General features: G+C 38.2%; 1 protein-coding gene across 6 annotated transcripts in view; it reads left to right on the top strand.

The window, feature by feature from the left end:
• ARFIP1 (ADP ribosylation factor interacting protein 1) overlaps nt 1-19272 on the top strand; it is a 156637-nt gene that overhangs the window by 102213 nt on the left and 35152 nt on the right. For all 6 annotated transcript variants that reach the window (XM_036763820.1, XM_036763818.1, XM_036763815.1 and 3 more), the window contains one exon: nt 10886-11060. In XM_036763820.1, coding sequence (XP_036619715.1) covers nt 10886-11060 — 175 coding nt within the window. The remainder of the gene's footprint in view (nt 1-10885; nt 11061-19272) is intronic.

Genomic DNA, 19272 nt, shown 5'->3' with positions numbered 1-19272 from the left:
GGAAACCAGTCTTAGCTAAGTGTAAGTATAAAATGTTAAACTTAAATCATCTAGTTAAATTTGTTTTGTCTTTTGAGCACCACTACAAAGTAACTACATCTAGTTAGTTCCATGGTAATTTTATGGCTTGTAAGTCCCCCTCCCCCCCTTTTTAAAAATTATTACCTGTTGTTTTCCAGGTATTTCTACTAAAAACAGACTCTCCTTGATAACTGTATCTGTAGGGAAAAGCTGTTGGGTATAGTAGACATATTGGAGGAAATTTTCTTTTTGGGAGAGAAATTTTCTTTTTTTTTTTTTTTTGTTGCTATTCCAAATATTCTTTTTTTGGGGGGGGGGGGCAGGGCAATTGGGGTTAAGTGACTTGCCCAAGGTCACACAGCTAGTACATGTGTCAAGTGTCTGAGGCCGGATTTGAACTCAGGTCCTCCTGACTCCAGGGCCGGTGCTCTACTGACTGCGCCACCTAGCTGCCCCTATTCCAAATATTTTAATAAGAGTTCTCTGGAAGGCATTTAAAACACAAGTTTGTGAGAATAAACTCAGGTGGAGAGAGAGAATACAGAACATAGGTAGCCACAGAGCTGAGGAATTTTCTTGATTTGGGGCAGGATCTAAGAGGCCGCTATTTTCCGATCAGCTTTATGCTGCTCTGTAATCTTGTATTTCTCTTTTTCTGTGTCAAAAATCTCTCCTTCTTGGTGTCTAGGTTTATGGAGCCTCTTCTTCTTGAAGTAAGCGTTAGTAAGATAATTTGGAGTTTTTACTCCTGAAAGGTTAACCCTGGTAGAGGTGGCAATGACAAATTTCTGATGGGTCCTTCTCAGAGGAACATGGTTGATGGTCAGAGGTCCAGTCACCAGTAGCAAGCCACTACACAGCTGCTTCAGGAAAACCACTCGCCCCTGTGGCGGCCAGTGAGCATGGTCAGAACAGTGCCTGGGGTCATGCTAGCTCCACATCTCCTCACATGCCAGTGAAGGGCTTTTTGCCATGACCTGGCAGCTTTCTAGGCACATCCTCAGTAGTGTAACACCTAGGGATTTTTCAGATCTTTACCATATGGGTTCCTGCATTCTTTTCACCACCAACTGGCTCTGAGATAGTAGCAGGCACCTTCTCTTTCTTTTTCCTTTCAGGCTGGGTTTTTGTGCAGCGTATTTCCACTTGTCCATGGCTCTCTGGGAATACATTGCAGACCCGGAGTTCCTCCCAAATTAATATTCTTAAACTGCAAATTCTATGTCCCTGATCTCTTCGGAAGCCTCTGGTGGTTTATTAAGGCTTCCAGGAGCAAATCCGAATTCCTTGGCTTCTAACCCAGTATTGTCCACTGAGCATTCCTTTATAGTTTTATCTCCTTGTTATTCCTTGACATCATTTTTCCTTTCTAACCAAACTAGTAGGCTTACTGTCACTGTTTCTATTTATCTTACTTATTCTATGTTCCATATATGGAATACCCTTCATGTCTTTGCCACCTAGCTAATTCAGAGTCAGGTCAAGCACCACTATGGAGCCTTCCGACTGTTGCCCTTTAATTGGTCTTTGCCACCACTGAAATCTTTCATCCCTTGTTATCTGGACCACTATCTTTGACACTCAATTATGCACTGCTTTATCATGGTTTATATGTATAAGCCTCTAACTGCATCGTACACTCCTTGAGGACAAGAACTGTACTTTATACTTTGGTGATATCTCCAGCCATGTCTTACACTGACTCTGTATGAAGACTCTCAATGAATGTTTGCTGCACAAATAAGTACCAGAGGTAAACCTGACCTTCAGAGTTAGCACTTTGACCTCTAGGTGACTAGAATTGGAGTGAGGCTAATGGAAATTTCTTAATTCCTCTTCAGTCTTTCTTTGCAGTGCCTTCATTTGGTTGTCATCACTGTTAGTCTTATCTCTTAACCCAAATACATGTACCTGTATTATTGGAAAAGCTACTAATACTTGATCCCTGCCCCAAAAAGGGTGCTTTTATACTAAGTACACTTTAGAACATTTATTGTTAATTAATGAATTGATGAAATTTTCTTCTGTTGATCTTATTCAGAAACAAAGACAAACACACACACACACACACACACACACACACACACACACACACACAAGCTACAAAGCAGGAACTTTGTCTCTGTGCTATTATCTTTTAGCTATATGATCACAGGCTAGGTCATCTTTTTTGTTCAGCATATAACCACGGAGCCTGAACGTTGAGCTAAGTTAAAGACCTTTAGATTTAAATTATGAGAGATTCTTTGACCCTGGCAAAAATGTGGTACAAATCTCTACCTCAGTGTGCATAGCACATAGATTAACTGGAAAGTTGTGAATTAAATGGCATGTCACATGTACTAGGCTAAGTGAGGAAGCAGGTAGCATTTGTGAAGTATTGATAATTGTTCCTTAAGCCATTTGTGAAGTATTGATAATTGTTCCTTAAGCCAAATCTCTACCTCAGTGTGCATAGCACATAGATTAACTGGAAAGTTGTGAATTAAATGGCATGTCACATGTACTAGGCTAAGTGAGGAAGCAGGTAGCATTTGTGAAGTATTGATAATTGTTCCTTAAGCCATTTGTTTTGTTCTCCTAAGGTTTTGCCTCAAGTGAAGTAAGCTTGCCTGTATCCTTATCTTGGGGTAGCAGTTTTTTGTCTCCTTCACTAGAATCGTTTTACCTTATGAGTGTAATTCATGGTATTGATTTCCTTCATTGAGTTTAATCTGAGATCTTCCATTCTGTGCTATTTTATGAACTAGTGCAGGAACTCACCAGCTAAAGCACTTCAGCAGATGACTTCAAGTTGAAACATTGAGGACAGCAGATTCAAAGAGAATCCCCAATTAAAAGTTTCTGTGGTGGAATTTTCTCCTCTGTCAAGGCCAGAAATATGTTGGCTTTTAGGGCAAGGGTCATCTGTTTGATCAGGACAGCAAGTGGCAATTTGGGTTGATGCCCGGGTGGCCTTTCAGATCTGACTATTATGTATTGTGTAAGATTATTTTCCAGCCCTCTGGTGCTTAGTGTATAGCTAGTCTTAATAAGAGTCCATTCAGCACTTTTTATTGCTCCACAGCAGCTACCAACAAAGGGGCCACTTGTATTAAAGGGTTTTTCTATATGGACACCTGTCCTCTGGAAATTGGCTTTAGAAGCACCATACCATTTTAGACAAGCCATCAAATAGCATTAATTTTTCATCCTTTTCTGAATGAGCTGAATTCAAATTGGCAACCAAGGAGTAAAAACGTTGCTCATCCCTTTACAAGCCAAGAGTGCCCTTGTTTTTGAAGAACCTAAGAGGATTTCTAGATTTCAGCCCCCATACATTTGCCCTTGCTTCCCAGCCTCCATAATGCTGCTCATATTCCTTAGGGCTGGAGTACCCTCCTGCATGCCCTTCCTCCATTATGTATTGAAATCTTGCCTGCCCGTCAAAGGCTTCCTCCACTGAGACATCTTGATCTCCATTAACAGTAATAAGCTTCCTTTCTACACCTCCTGTAGCTTTTACTTGACATCTTTTTTATGCCATATCATGTTGTGTTGTAATCAGTCTAATCTTCCCCCAAACCTTCTCCTTGCCCAAGTGTATCTCCCCATAGTAGGCAGTCTAGTGTCGTGGCATTGAAAAATTTTCCTTGTTGGTAGTTTTTAATCTCTAGATGGAATATTTAAGGTTCTGAGTTCAGCACCATGAATTTAGATGTAGTAGAATTATTTATCATTTTAGGTAATTCAAAAACATTTATGCCTGGTATTGAATTGAAGTAACAGTCTTAGATACTTTTTCTTTTCTCTCATTTCTTGACATTAATTGATGGCTCTTTGTAGCAGTTATCTTAAGGCAGATCTTGCTTTCAAATTCTATTGATGTTGACATTGTCATTTGTTCTACCTAATAAACTAATTTGACATAAATATTTGTCCTTTTAATCAGTCGGAAAAGAGATATAACCCATTCCCAGAGTGGAATGGGAAAGGAGAGCCAACCATGCAAAAGCACAGAATTTTTTCAGTGTATTATCATTTGTTGAAAGCATTGTGAATTCCCAGCATTATTAAACACATGATTTTGAATTGAGTTCATGTATGTCGGGTCATTTGCAAATATTAAAGTACTGTATTGAGACAGTACAGTGGAAAGAATCACCTGGCTCTAGAATTAGAAAGCCTGAGTTCATTCTCCATCTTTCTACCTACCTCACATGTGACTTTGGGTAAGTCATATAACTTCATTGAGACTCAGTTTTTTCACCTATAAAATAAGGTGGTTAGACTAGAGGATCTCTAAGGTCCCTTTCAGCTCTAAATCAGTGATCCCATAGAAATGCTACTTTTACATTGTCATTGATCATCTGCCATTATTCCCCAACATTTATATAATTAAAAGTTGAGGATATTCAATAAGAGAATGTACAGTCGAACACCTCAGAAGATGCCTTTAGAAGGCATCAGTGAGATGTCCAGATAACAAGCTTAACCTTTAAATACCAAAACATTCTATATCTTAACCATTTCAGATGGAAAACTTTTCAAGCTGTATAGCCTTCTTCCTACTGTGCATAAGGTAATTTAGTTTTTTGTGTGTGACTCAGGAATAAAAGTGAGTAAAATGGTGAATAATGAAAATGAATAAAAATGGTGGTATTATGACCTACAAGGGCTGCATACAAACATATATACTCAGTATATATCTTATATATATATATCTATAGTATATATCTTATACTACAGACTCCAGACATCTGTACTTTGTGAGACCATGTGTCTACTTTTTCCCTCCTTAGTATGGCCATTAGTGTTTTTATATACTTAAAGATATTTGGAGAGCAGTTATCCATGTTATAAATTTATGGTTCAGAAAGTGTAAGATTTAAAACTCCGACTTTGACAAGTATTAGATTTCAACCATGTCATTCATCATATGTGTAATTGTTAATGTAGTGTATTTTGTATTGAAGGTACCATAAATGCAAATCCTTGGTTCATAGAACAGACACGAAAATTAGAAAGTTCACCAACCCAAAGGATTGTTCTTTAGTTGGTGATAACCAAAACAAAACAAAAAAAAAAAACAAACACGCAACCCCTGCCAGTGTCAAAGCAGAGACAAGGCAAGAAAATAAAGGAGAACAGAGGGAAGAAAGTGTCCAACCCCAGAAAGTAGTATACAACAAAAGAAGAAGTGAAGATTAGAAGCCATGGCCCTAAAAAGCAGAGCCAGTGCCTGAGACCCACAGAAACAGCCAGGAAGTGTTGGAAGGAGTTGTAGCCCATTGTGTTCTGTCCTGTTCATAGAATTATCTTCTGATCATGATGTCACTTTAAATATTTGACTTTGGCGTGACACTTCCTCAAAATCCAGTAGTGTGAATTCTTGAAGTGGTGAAGGATCCTTCCTTTATATCCTACTACAACTGTGATGCAAGAGAGATAGAGGAGTGGATTAAAACTGCAAGGAGGTTGATGTGCTGTGCGGTATTACTGATGCAGAAATTATAGTGTTTTGAATGCTGCTGACCAGCCAAAGGGCACTTAAAACTGTGGAGGACAAGATTTTCTGGAAATGAAGAAAACCTCTTGGAAGAAGGCTGCTTTGATCTTTGATTCAGTAATTAATTGTGCAGAAATGTAGCTATGTTTCACTGTCCCGAAGGTCATGCAGCTGCACATCCTGTCCTTCGCCCCACCTTCATGAGAGGAGGCAGATAATCAAAATGCAAACTGACACCAGGGATTGGTTTTTTTTTCCAAGAAAGCAAGTTCCAGGGTATCTCCTGAGGTCAATACTCATTCATTTCTGTAGCCACTTCTATTTTCATCTGTAACTGCAGAACAATACAATAACAAGTGCTCCTGATGAGGCCCAGGATTCATGAAGATAATATTAAATTATATTCACTATAATCTAAGAAAACAGGGGAGTTTTTAAAACCTTTTAGAAAGATTTTTATAAAAGCAGTTATAATAATCCTTTTTACTTACCAGACCGTTATATTCATAAGAAAAGTATAAACGTTTGAATTATGCATGATTCCATTTCAAATAAAGATTTAGCTCTGTCATCGATCCAGTTAAAATTGCCATATACTCAGTTTTGTCCTGGTTAGGCTGCAGTTTTTCTGACTTTCCTATGTGCACATATCTGTCATATTAGGGAATGTGATCGTTACTATCCTACTGGGTTTTTCCACACAACTAGGTAGGAGAGTGGTGATGATAACCCCTATTGTTATTGTCACCACTGCTCTGGGAAGTCCCAGGCCCGTTATTTGGCATTCCAATAGAATCTGAAGCCTCGGGCTAGCTCTGGTGGGGTACAAATCACTCCACAGAAGAGGAGGAAGCATCCCCCTCTACACATCTTTTCCATTCTCTTTTTTTTCTAAATTGGCTGCTTAAATTCAGATGAATTCAGCAGGTACTCATTAATTTCCTACCGTACGCTAGCAACTGCACTAACAGTTGGGAATAAAAAGATTAGCGTGACACAGTCCCTTCCCCTGGAGTGTAAGTGAGGGAAAATAGCCTATGCACCTAAGTAAATAGCAAATACAGAGTCATTTCAGAGTGGGGAGGAGCACTAACCTCAAAGGGGCTGAATAAGAGCCTTGGGCAGGAGGTGGCTTGGAGCTCAGTCTTGAAGGGAGTTCAGGATTCTAAGAGAAGAAAGTTTGAGAGTCTTTTAGGCCTGGGGAACTGAATATGAAGAAGCAGGGAAGGGGAAATACCATGTCCTACCTACATGGGAAATGGCAAGGAAGTCAGTTTGGCTGGAGTGTAGACTGCACGAGGGAGGCTGAAAAAAGGTTTATCAAGGATTTCAAATATCACCCTTGGGAGACACTGAGCTTCCTGAGCAGGAGAGTAACATGGTTAGGCCTTAAATGAAAGATGTCAGTTGTAGGGAAGAGTGACACAAAGATTATAATGATGTGTAAAAGTACCTTAATGTCATCCTCCTCTCATTTCCCAGTCTAGATTCTGTTTGGTGCAGGTGATTAGTGTAAGTAATCTCTAATATTCTGAATCTGGTGAAGTGATCCATTATTTAAATTCTAATTCGTTCTGCATATTTCCATTGGGTTGGAATCCATTATCATATTTTGCATAATTATAACTTCTAATAGAGTAAATTCAAATATACGGGACCACTTACCAGGATTCGTTATTTTCACTAACCAAAACCTAGCTGTAATTTGAGTGTCCTTTCATGAGAAGTACAAATAATCATGGTCTGAGATTCTGGCACATCAAGATGTACTCTCTCCTAGGGCTAAATATTATCTTAGTCACTGATGATGTCTAGTTGGTAAGGGGCCTGTGAAAGGTCTACAGAGTCGTAATTTACAAGGACTCCTCAATCCTCTAAAGGGTAGAATGTATAGATGGATTGGAAGGAATATTTTCCAGTGAATATTTATAAAGACGCAGAAACCTCAACAAAAACAACCCTGCCCCTACTTCAGTTTCTCTGATTTGGTTGGTGTCGGTATTCCCTCTGGCGATGCTTATTGCAGTCCGTTCATACCTCATCCTGTGGAACTCCTGTCCGTGTTCTGTACGTTCTCCAAGTAGAGGATTCCCTACAGGCATTCTTATACATTTGTCAGCCTTGCAAGGATACCAGTGGAGCACATGGGGTGTCCATCTTTTGTTTTTGCTATAGGACCAGCCTACCTCCTTTTCCAGTTATATATCCCATGATGATATCCTTTAGGCCACATCTCCTTCTCACGTCTTAATTGCTAATAAATAGCAGTGTAGTATATTCTCACTTGCCTTGTGCCTCTCCATTTCCCACTGGGTGATGTGAAGCTTTAATTTTTCAGAGACCATATTATTATTTTATGACTCTAGAGCAGACACTGTGGTTGGCCAGTGAAATAGGGCCATAATTGAATAAGAGTAGAAAAGGCTAGATTACATTTGGCAAATGATCTCAGGCTTTTCCAAAACAGAAGCCTTTGTAACATCATTATTCCTCCAGTAGTGCCTTCATGACTTCGTAGCCTTAGTTTATACCCTGGCCATTTCTTCTTTAGATAAGGGGTTCTCAAACTTAATCTATTAGACAGTTGAGTCATGTAAAAAAAATGCTGTCTTGACCCCACAGAAAAGAATTAACATAATGGGCAGATTAGAGCTATTGCTGATGAAATAACTAGGTAGAACTGTCTTTTTTTAATTGATAACCAAATCATTCATCTATATCAGAAGATAACTATAGACATTGTTATTCAAAACATGAATAGTTCAGGAAAAGTCAGGTCACAGTCCTCCTTTTGACAACTTTTGACCTAAACTATTAGCAGACTCATCATCGGAGACTCTCTTCTGAACCTTCGTCTTCTAGCAGATGTTATTGCCAAAATTACTGCGATTTTTTTGCTAGTTATCTTGACTGTGATATTGCCAAGAACATTATTCTGTCTTCAATTGAAAAGTTCATCAGAATCCTTCGTTTCCACCAGTCTCTTCCATGAGTGATCATTTTTATGTGGCTCAGCTGTTTAGTCATGCCCACTATAATCACTAGCTGTGCCCTGCTATAATTCAAAAGTGTACAATGGAAGACAAGTGAGGCTCCTGCCTCTGTTCCAGAAATCAAGTCTCTTACATGAGAAATTAGGTTTTCAGAAGTCAGTTGAGAATAAAGTGCACTCAGAATGGAGGAAAGCCTGAAATGGATTACCAAATGTGGAACCATTCCACAGAGGAGATGTCCATTCTCTTCTGCCCAGTTTACAGCTTACATCCCTCAACTTCCTTCTCTTAATGCATCACAAAAGTACTTACTTGTTGTAACAATAATTCGGCTAGCATCTGTTGTGGGGGTAAAAGACCAACACAAGCCCAACAACAAGAACGCTGCCAGCACAGCTTCTTTGATCTGCTTTACTAAGGAAAATAACGTTAAGGGGTTAACAATCTTACTTTAATCCAACATATAAATATTATTCACTTAGTTCAGGAAGAAAAGCCAGCAACCTGAACTTCAGAGCAAGTACAAATTACAAACATACACAATATAAACAGACCAAGTCACAATTTGTAGTTACCAAAAAGCATCAACATCTGAGTTCACGACACCGTGGAGCTCTTAACAATGGCTGGCCCAGAGTCACACGCCACTCCTCCAGTGGCTCAGAACCCCAAGCAAAACAGCTCTGTTCTCTCTTTTTATACACTCTTTAGTTGTCATCAAATGTCATCTGAGCAACCAGAACTCAGGCACATAGTATTGGCTCTGGTCTTAGCAACTCCCCTGAGGGCCCTGTGTGTTGCAGGCAAGGGAACCATTATCCTGAAGTCCAGCAATCAGCTAGTATTCCATAACTGAATGGCACATTCGTAGCTTCTTAGTTCTAACAACCTAATTTGTGAACTGAACAGTATTCACCCATGGACATGAGTCCATATAAGAACCCATAAGATACCTGCCTATTCTTATAGGTTTATATATCCTACATAGTCACCTGTTTAATAGTTGTCTTTTTTTTTTTTTTTTTTTTGCTTTTTGTGACCTATTTACCACCAGTAAAATGAATATTTTGGAGTTTCAGTAGCATTCTAAAGCAGCGGATGATGTCTCTCTCTAACAGGATTAAAATATTGAAATCTGATAAGTGGTCAGTACAGACAGGTTTGTGGTGCCATACGTAAAGAGTAGATACAATTTTATCATCCAGATTTCTGTTTAGCACGTCTAATATCAGTTATTTTTTATTAAAAAATCTAGAATTGCAGTCATTCATTGTGGAATAGAATACATTTTCAGTGATACCTGTCACAAGTGGAGTTTGAGTTGTTTTTCCAGGAATGCAGATTATTTTTTTAAGCAATCTTTCACTAGTGATAGATGTTATGAGAGGCTGATAAGGGTTCCGTGGTTGTGGAAGAGAACAAAGACAAATAGGGATCATTTGACCCATATAGGGATCAATCTTAAGACCTTGACCTTGTCATTATTTTCTGAGGATTGGTTTTCAATTTAAGTGAAATCTGGGAGTTTTTGAGTGATCCACAGTCTGGACAGAAGGGATAACATTAGGAAGAAGCCGTGTTTTTCTGAACTTTTTCAATACAATATTAACTTACATTTAAATAAATAATTACAATCATCTCTTGACATCTCTGGTTTTCACATTCACAGTTTTTGTTATTTGTAAGTTGACCTTCAATAATTAAATGGGAATTTTTGGAGATTTGTGGCATGCTATAGAAAATCATAGATGATGTAAAAAATTTAAAAATTAATGTCATAAATGCATAAATGCTGTATAATATTCATCCATTTTATCACTTACTGCCATATGTGTACATTTATAAATTTATTACAAACAGTTAAATTTTATTAAAAGTTTTGGTGCGCCAAAGAACACCGGGCTATGCACTCTTGAGATCACCTACTCTTTGTCTCTTTACTATAGAGACTCAGTCACTCGATTTTCTCCCCACAGTGCTCCTTGAATCTTGCACTTTTTGTAGGAGAAGGAAATCCATGAAGCAGTTGCTACAGCTACACACCAGTGGCTGGGAAGACTGCATAGTGTGCAAAATACTAATCTCTCTCTTGTAGAAACTGCAACTTCTTTATGGGTGCATCGTGTTGTTTTACTTGTTTTGTGTGTAAAATAAATATCATCCAAATTATTAAAAATAAAGGTTGGGAAGAACCTGGAGTTATTCATGGTTTTTCACATTCTCAGGAGGCCTATGCCCCTAACCGCTATGAATTTTGAGAGACAGTTACTTATAAAATTAAACCTTATGTGTAAATATGTCAGTATTCCTAACCTGTTTGATAAACTTGTTTTCTTCACATGTTGTAGTATGATTCTCATTTCTTTATTCTTTATCCTGCCAGGATTGAATATGATGCGTACCGGACTGATTTAGAAGAATTGAATCTTGGACCACGTGATGCAAACACTCTGCCAAAGATTGAGCAGTCACAGCATCTGTTCCAAGCACATAAGGAAAAATATGATAAAATACGCAATGATGTATCTATTAAATTGAAATTTCTAGAAGAAAATAAGGTAAAATTATACTTTTCTCTCTAAGGTACATTGTAGATATTTTCAACAAACCTTGAATTGAATGTAGTTGATACATGCACGAAAGATTTTTTTTTGAAAAAAAGGCAATAGAAAAAGGAGACTCAAAAAAGCAAAGTAGAAGAATTGTTTTAGTCTTATTTTCTGTCTTCTCCCATGACAGTCATAATAAGGAATTCTGTTCCCAGGCCACTGGTGATAAAAAGTTAACAAAAGTAGGCACACATTATAACATTTGCCACCTGTTCTGCTCTACCACACTTCTCACACTTAACAATTAGCAGGTGAAGAGTATGATGTCCTATTTGTGGTCCCCAGTATTCAATTCAGTAGTAAGCTGCTTCAAAATTTTAAAGTAAAAAACAGCACACAGAATATTTTAAGTCCTAAAAATAAATTGTAAGGCAGGACAAGTCAAAGAAAAAGGTTGAGGATAGTACAGAAGCCGTGATGTGACTACTCTTGGTTTTACAGTGATATTCTCACAGGAGAATGCCCTTTGAATCATTTAATCCAAAAGCATTTATTAAACACCTTCTGTATGCAAAACAGTCCCTGCCCTCATGGAGATAACAGTGTAACAAGGGAAACAGCAGTATACATGCATACAAAGAAGTACAAGGTAATTTGGAAGGGGCAAGATGGCATTGTTAGTTGTAGGGATCATGAGAGGTCTCTTGGAACAGGTAGAACTTCAGCTGAGCTTTGAAGAAAGTTAGGTATTCTCAAAGGTGGAGATGAGGAGGGAAACAGAAGCTGGAATGTTGTTATGTGAGAAAGATCAGGAAGACCACTTTGGCTAAATCATGGCTTGAAACACTTGGGGTTCTCTTTCTACGGTTTGATTTGGTTGGTACAAGTTTATGTTAAATTGAATATAGGATATTAATTCAGTTAGAGGACATGTAGTAATATTTAACATGTTACTGTTTTGTGGGCATGTGGACTTGTCTCCATAAAGAATTTGAAAAGGTAGAAATTAATCTACTTTGGTAGGTAAGAACTATCCCTTTGAATTATCTCTGCTTTTCTAGTCCAGCGTCACTTAATACAAGGAGTACAAGAGTTAGGCAAGTCAGGCCTGCCCACCTGCTACTTTTACTGCACGACTAACTTTCAAAAGTTGGTCACTTTGTTGTTCACATTCATAAGTTGATCAAATTTCTTCACCAGAAATCTTCAGAGTGGTAGAAATGAATGGCCCTCCATGATGACATTCATAGTTACATGTGCTCTCCATCTAGCCTGCAGGAGCCTTGGTTTGAACAAGATAAAACCGTACCCCAGCCTCCTCAGAAATACGCACACAGTGTAACTTCCTATTTCTTGCCACATTACTCACATGGTTCCCACTTTGGGGTTTGAGGCTTCAACAGTATTAGTGCCAAGGTAAAGAGAATCTTCTGCCCAAATAGCAGAAAGACTAACATTTGTGGCTTGGAAGGGACTGAGAACATGACCTCTGTTCACCCAAGCCTTGTGAATTGAATAACACTGCCCTGTCTGGAGAACGAGTGCACTTACCACTTTAAAAAGTGAAGAGAGAGGGCTATGACCTATGAGTGTATTTCATTAACCCTTTAGTATTATATCAAATTGTAAAGAGCTCTAATTCTCTTAATTTCAGTGTCCTTGTTGTGGTGTGTTTCTTTTAGTCAGCCAACATTTATTTATTCATTTTTAGCATCTCCTCTTTGCAAAGCTCTATTGCATGAACTGTGAGGATCCAAAGAAGTAGGAGATGTGGACTCTCCTCTCAAGTTTACAATCCAATTTTATACTAAGAAATGCTAATGAACAAAGTAATACATCTGATAAGTGTTAGTGAATGAACAGAGGAGCTGACCGGAGCAGAGGAAAGAGAAGTTACTGTGAACTAAGCTGATTAAAGGATTCCTAGAGCGCTTAGAACATGAGTGCAACCTTAAAGGATTGGGCAGAATTTGAATTGTGAGGTGCATGAGCATTCAGAGCAAGAAGAGTAACACAGCCAAAGTCAGACAGGAATGGCAAAACCTTTTCAAGGAGTGGGGCAGGGCTTACATTATGAGGTAGTAGGAAAGGAGGTCCTAAAGATCAGTTGAGGCCAAATTAAAGAGAGAAACAAATGCCAGCCTACTGAGGAGCCTTTGGCAGTTTTTGAGCCAGGGGTGATGTGACAAGAGTGGTGTTTTTGGAAGATGTGGTGATATACAGAGGAATTTGGGAGGAGAGACCCAGCCCCAGGAGACTGTCTTGGTAAACCAAGTGTGAAGTGATAAAGGTTTGAACTATAAGTAGCAATAGGAATGGAAAGGAGGAAAGACTTGAGAGGCCAAAAAGAAGAAAATCGATAGGACTTGGTGACTGATTGGATTGAGAAGTGGATAGCAGGCAGTGCAGAGAAAGCAATCAAAAAATGAGCCTGAGGACAGAAAATGAAGGTGCCAGGGTCAGCATAGCCAAGTGCACAGACTAAAGGCTGGGGTGCTTCAGTTGCCTCATCTGCAAAATAGAGATAATAGCACTTAAACTACCCACTTGTCATGGCTGTTAAGAGGAAAGCCCTTTCCAAACCTTCAAGCATAACATAAGTTAGATAAGTTGTAAGTTGTTACTGGTAGAAATCAAGAACTCAGGGCTGCGTTTATGGGAGAATGAGTTTAGTTTTAGCCATTTAAAGCACAATATGCAAGAAAGCAGGACATGTCTACCACAGGAAGTTGAAGATGTAGCTTGAGGCAGATAGAAAAATGCCCTTTCTTTTTGAATTTCCAAAGATGTTATCAAACGCTGTTACAATAATTAGTTGTTTCTTCAAAAAAAAAATTATAAAAAAGTTGGGTTTTTTTTTCAAAGAATACTTTTAAAAATTATAAAGAGGTATAGTTATTCTTTGTTGTTTTAAGCAGCAACTGTAATTAGAGTGAAGACTTGGAGTCATCGTTTAGTTTTTTTGTTTGTTTTTTGTAGTCAGATTGAGTAACTTTTACTCCTTTTATCTTCCATAGCTTTTAGCAAATGTGGAGCCTTTTGCCGAAGCAAGAACTGACTCTAATCCCTATTTTGTCTCTTATCAACTGTGAGGTTTTTTTGTTGTTTCTTCAAATTACAGCTGTAGTTAGCAATGAAGAGGTCAAAAAAGGGAGCAAGATCTAGTACAAAACAGTGATAGTAATACTTCACTTATCTGGAGCAGGGACTCTTAATTTGGGGGTCCAGATATTTAGTTTTTTAATATTTTTATAGCTCTCAGTATTGTTATCCCTTGAAATCCTACAAATTTTATTTTGTCTGTTTAAAAAGATTATTTGGAAAAGGGGTAACCAGACTACCAAAAGGGTCTGCGTCACAAAAAATGTTAAAAATTCTTGATCTACAGCTTTTCAAGATAATTAAATTTTATGCACCAAAGCTCTATCATTTTAACCATCTTGGTAGATTTTTCTGAATTGTGTTACCCTTATCTGTCTTCCTACACCAGGTTTATTGAACATAGAGACTTAAAAAGACCTATTATGTCAAAGGTTTGGGTATTATCTCCACCAAAAAGTTGAGCAGCTGTCACCAGCCTTCTGCTCTCTCTGGCCTCCTGCCTGTCCACACTTAGGTGGGTCATTGGACAAGTCACCCAGTCTGCACAACAGGCTGTACCTTTCCAGCTTGCCAGGACCTGCCAGAGCTCGTATTCTGCTAGTATGGCCTTTGAGACCCCAAAGTCACCATTTAGTAGAGTAGGATTTTAACTGAAAATATCAAGCATAGTTTAACTTCTGTTTCATCTCCTCTTAAAATTAACAAGAGAGCATAACTCTTTTCAGTAAGCTATTGTTGCAACAATTCGGCTAGCAGCTGCTGTGGGGGTGAAAGGCCAACACAAGGCCAACAAGAACCCTGCCTGAACAGGTTCTTTTGATCTGCTTTACTAAGGAAAGTAACGTTAAGGGGTTAACAATCTTATTTCAATCCAACATACAAATATCATTCACTTAGTTCAGGGGAAAAGGCCAGCACCCTGAACTTCAAAGCAAATACACAAATTACAAACATACATTTATAAACAGACCAAATACAATTCGTAGTTACCAAGAAGGCATCAACATCTGAGTTCACAAGCTGGAGGGCTCTTAACTACAGCTGCCCAGAGTCTCCACATCAACACTCCACCAAGAGTGAGAGCCCCCTGTAAATAGCTCTGTTCTCTCTTTTTATACCCTCTTTAGTTGTCATCAAACGTGATCTGAGCGACCAGAATTTAGGCTCCTACTACTGGCTCTGGTCTAGCAACTCCCCTTAGGACCCTGAGGGCTTCACGTCCACGTAGGCTTAGCACCTAGTAGATAGGGGTTTGGGCCTGGGGTTTAGCACCTAGTAAGGCTCAATCAAAGACAATCATTCTAAAACAGTAAAAAAAGTCCCAACTTAATTGATATTACAGCTATATAGGTATGTTTCAGTTTTGTGTAATAGTCATTTAAAGAAACGCAACATAGGGCAAAAGGGAGGAGGAGGTGGAAGAACTGAAAGGGGGAAGAGTGTGAGAGGCCCACCCCTAAGTTCAGGAAGACAAATAGATACACAAAGTAAGTAAAAGATGAAAGGTATATGTGGGAAGGAGATGAATGACTAATGAGTTTTAGGCATGTGTATCACTAATGAAAGGGGTACAGACATGGCCCGGTAGGAATTTGTTTTGCTTGCCTGTGCATATTTGTTACAAGGATTTTATTATTTTCACTGGCTGGGGAATGCCTAGGGAGAAGGTTCCCAACACTGCTACCACCAAAAGTAAAAGGAGAGGACAGAAGGAAGTCCAGAAACAATTACATGTAAGCCAGACAACTTTGAAAGGGACATGTTCAGTTTCATATAATTTAAAGAAAGGCAAACTCTATGTAGAGAGATTGACAGTTTCATATACAACTTTCTTCTGTTCTAGCAATATGGAAATGTCCGTTTTATCGGCTGTTTTTTATAAAAGGTATACACAAAACCCAGTTCTTCCATAGTTAGATTAAAAACAATCACAATCCCAGGGCAGCTAGGTGGCACAGTGAGTAGAGCACCAGCCCTGGAGTCAGGAGGACCTGAGTTCAAATGCGGCCTCAGACACTTGACACACGTACTAGCTGTGTGACCTTGGGCAAATCACTTAACCCCAATTGTCCTGCCAAAAAAAAAAAACACAATCACAATCCTGACCAAAACTGTAAGGAGAAAAGATTGTCAACTCATTAATACTACCCTTTAAAAACAATAAACCATCAAAATTTTGTTTTATTAATAAACATTAACAAAATTTATTATTCTTAAAATGGAATTAAAAATCCCTACCTAAAGTTAAACAAAGGCATTCTTAAACTCTCATGAGCTGAATTTTTTATGCCTTCCAGCTCCTAACACAGTATTTTACATACAGCAAGCATTTAGCCTATGTTTATATTGATTGGAATCATCATTTTCAGTGAAGAATTTTGACTTCTTAGTCTGAACAGTGAGGAATATTTTACCTCATTTTATGGATAAAAAGGACCTGTTTCCATTACATCACCTTTTGGGATATTCCTCCTAAAAATTTAAAAGTTGTATTGAATTTTTACAACTCAAAGCAGAGATAGTATCATCTTTTGGTACTTGATGGGTAGGCCAAATTTTAAAGCTAGGACACAGAAGCTTCCTATTTCATGACTTAAGTAAAATCAAGTTCTTTATCAATTAAGCATGTTAAAATGCCAGAAGTGACTTGGGGGAAGAAATGACCCGTGAACCTTATGCTCCCTGAGCCAGATGGGGGAACATTTCTTATTGCCCTCATATATGTTTCTGTGCTTTCCCTGTTCTGCCTAGAGTAGTGCTGGCTTCCTTTTTCTGTTTTGCGTTTTCAGTCTTTTCTCACTTCCAGCTTTCTTTGTAGCCTTGTGTTGGCTTTCAAAGTTTCTCTGAGAATTTTTTAACTCAACCATGTCATGCTTCACCAGTAGAGTAACTGGCTCTGAGATATAAAGCATTAACTTTATCTTCCCAAATCTGTCACTTGACTAATTGAATATATTTCACTGTATAACTTAATATCTTATTTAATGTCATTAATTTTTTTTCTGAAAACAGAGACACTGTATGTATTTGAAGATAATTCAGAAATTTCTCTTTTAAAATGGCTTCTTTGAACTCCAGAGTAAAACTTGTGGATTCTCCTTTGGCTGACTGCTTTAAAAGGTCACAGCATAATGAAAGAAGAGGAATCACTGAAAATGCACACAAATAATGACTGTGGAAGGAATTGTTTTCTTAATCTCCCTTGGAAACTAAATGTGTAGTAGCAGATCTTTCCCAGAAATACAGTTGGCATTTGTTCCAGCTATAGCCTACAGAACAAGACTGTATGTGACTTCTTAAAGGGGTACAACACACAGTCTTGATATTTTCTAACTATAGGGCTAAATTTGAGCTAGCATTAAAGATTACTCATAATGCCTATTAAATCAGTGCAGTTATTCCCAAAGCTTTGAGAGAATTCTGCAGTTCAACAATTTTATTGTTGCTTCTCTTTCTGTTCTTTAATTTCTTCTTATTTTCACTATGACAAGAAAAAATATTTTTCTATTCTTACTATTCTGTCTAAAAATTCACTTATGTGTTAGCCCTTATGCATTGGCATAGCAAGCAAACGTTTAACAGCCATCTCTCAGAGCGGGGAAACTTTGAAGGCACAACGCACTTCTAAGTTCAGTCTGCATTTTAACATTTTCTCCATCACTTTCTTGAGTCAACACAATCCATAGAACAAGAAATCAAGGCTTGATTTGTAGCATTTGTTGATTTCGGAAGGGTAAATGCTTACACTGAGAATTTAACAGTCAGCTCCAGCCAGTACTTCTTGGCCCCAGCACCCTCCTTGCTGTACCATCTTTCTCATGAGAAATATTTTTCCCCTTTTATTTTGATTACCCATCACGGAATGCCTGCAGTTCTCAATAATCTTTTCAGGCCTTAATTGCCAAAAACAAGATGCTGTATTCTAGAAGTGATTTTGTTAGTGCCCTATAAAGGAGGATTAACATATGTTTCCGTGCTTTCCCTATTCTGCCTAGAATAGCACTGGCTTCCTCTTAGTGTTTTGTATTGCAAACTCATGTCTGGTTTTCATCCCATTCTCCCTCCCAGTCTTCTCTTTTGCCTTGTTGGCTTTCTGAGTTGCTCAGAGAATTTTAGAACTAGAATGGACCTGAAGAGATTATCTGATCTGACTTTCTCCTCATTTTAGAAGTGTGGAAATTGAAACCAGAGAAGTTGTGACTTGTCCAAGGTTAGACAGCTAACTAGTAGCAAAACCCACGCTGTCACTAGTCTCTCAGTGTTCCTTCCACTCCATTTTGCTGCCTCCTTTCTTTTGCATTTTTATTATTTGTTGTTATTATGTATAGGATTATCTTTTCCAAATGAGAATGCATATATTTCCAAATCTCAGGACTGGTCTATGTCACAGTAACAAACATTGGATGTCCATAAGTCAATTTTTCTGATTCATTTAGAAATATAAAAGAGGACACTGCATTAAACACCAAAAAGGAATATCCTTACACATATAGCAAACCCAAAAAGCAGATTCTCTATGAAAGTGTGACTGTCAGTTTCAAGTTGCTTGCCTTTTTAAAGTGTATATTAAATTGTACATGTTACTTTCAAAACTGTCCTCTATTTTTCCTTCTGAACTTCCTTCTGTTTGCTTTTAAGCATTTTCAAAATGTTTCAATGGCCCTCCTTTTTTTTGGCCGCCTTCTTGCAAATTCCCTTCAACTCGTTGTCCCCAATTAACCAAGAGAAAGAGGGGGGAAGCCCCTGTGACAAATACGCATTGTCAAGCAAAACAAATGCATACGTTGGTCATGTTAAGTGATGTATACTCCTTCTCTAGCTTGAATCCATCACCTTTCTGCCAGGACATAGATAAACAAGCTTCATCATATAGGCTCAAAAGATATGGCCAGTTATGGTATTGACTAGAAGTTCCTACATCTTTTAGTGTTGTTTTTCTTTACAATATGGTCGCCTCTGGATAAATTGCTCTCCAGGTTCTTCTCTTTTCACTCTTCAGTTCATGTTACCCAGGATTCTCTGAAATTGCCTCTTTTGTCATATTTACAAGATAATAATATTCCATGACTTTCCTGTACCATACCTTGTTCATCGGTTTCTTAGTTGTCTTAGAGGCAAT

This window comes from Trichosurus vulpecula, chromosome 6 (assembly GCF_011100635.1).
Source record: "Trichosurus vulpecula isolate mTriVul1 chromosome 6, mTriVul1.pri, whole genome shotgun sequence".
NCBI classification, from domain to species: domain Eukaryota; kingdom Metazoa; phylum Chordata; class Mammalia; order Diprotodontia; family Phalangeridae; genus Trichosurus; species Trichosurus vulpecula.
The sequence above is the reverse complement of the archived record's forward strand: the minus strand, read 5'-3'. Positions and strand labels throughout refer to the sequence as shown.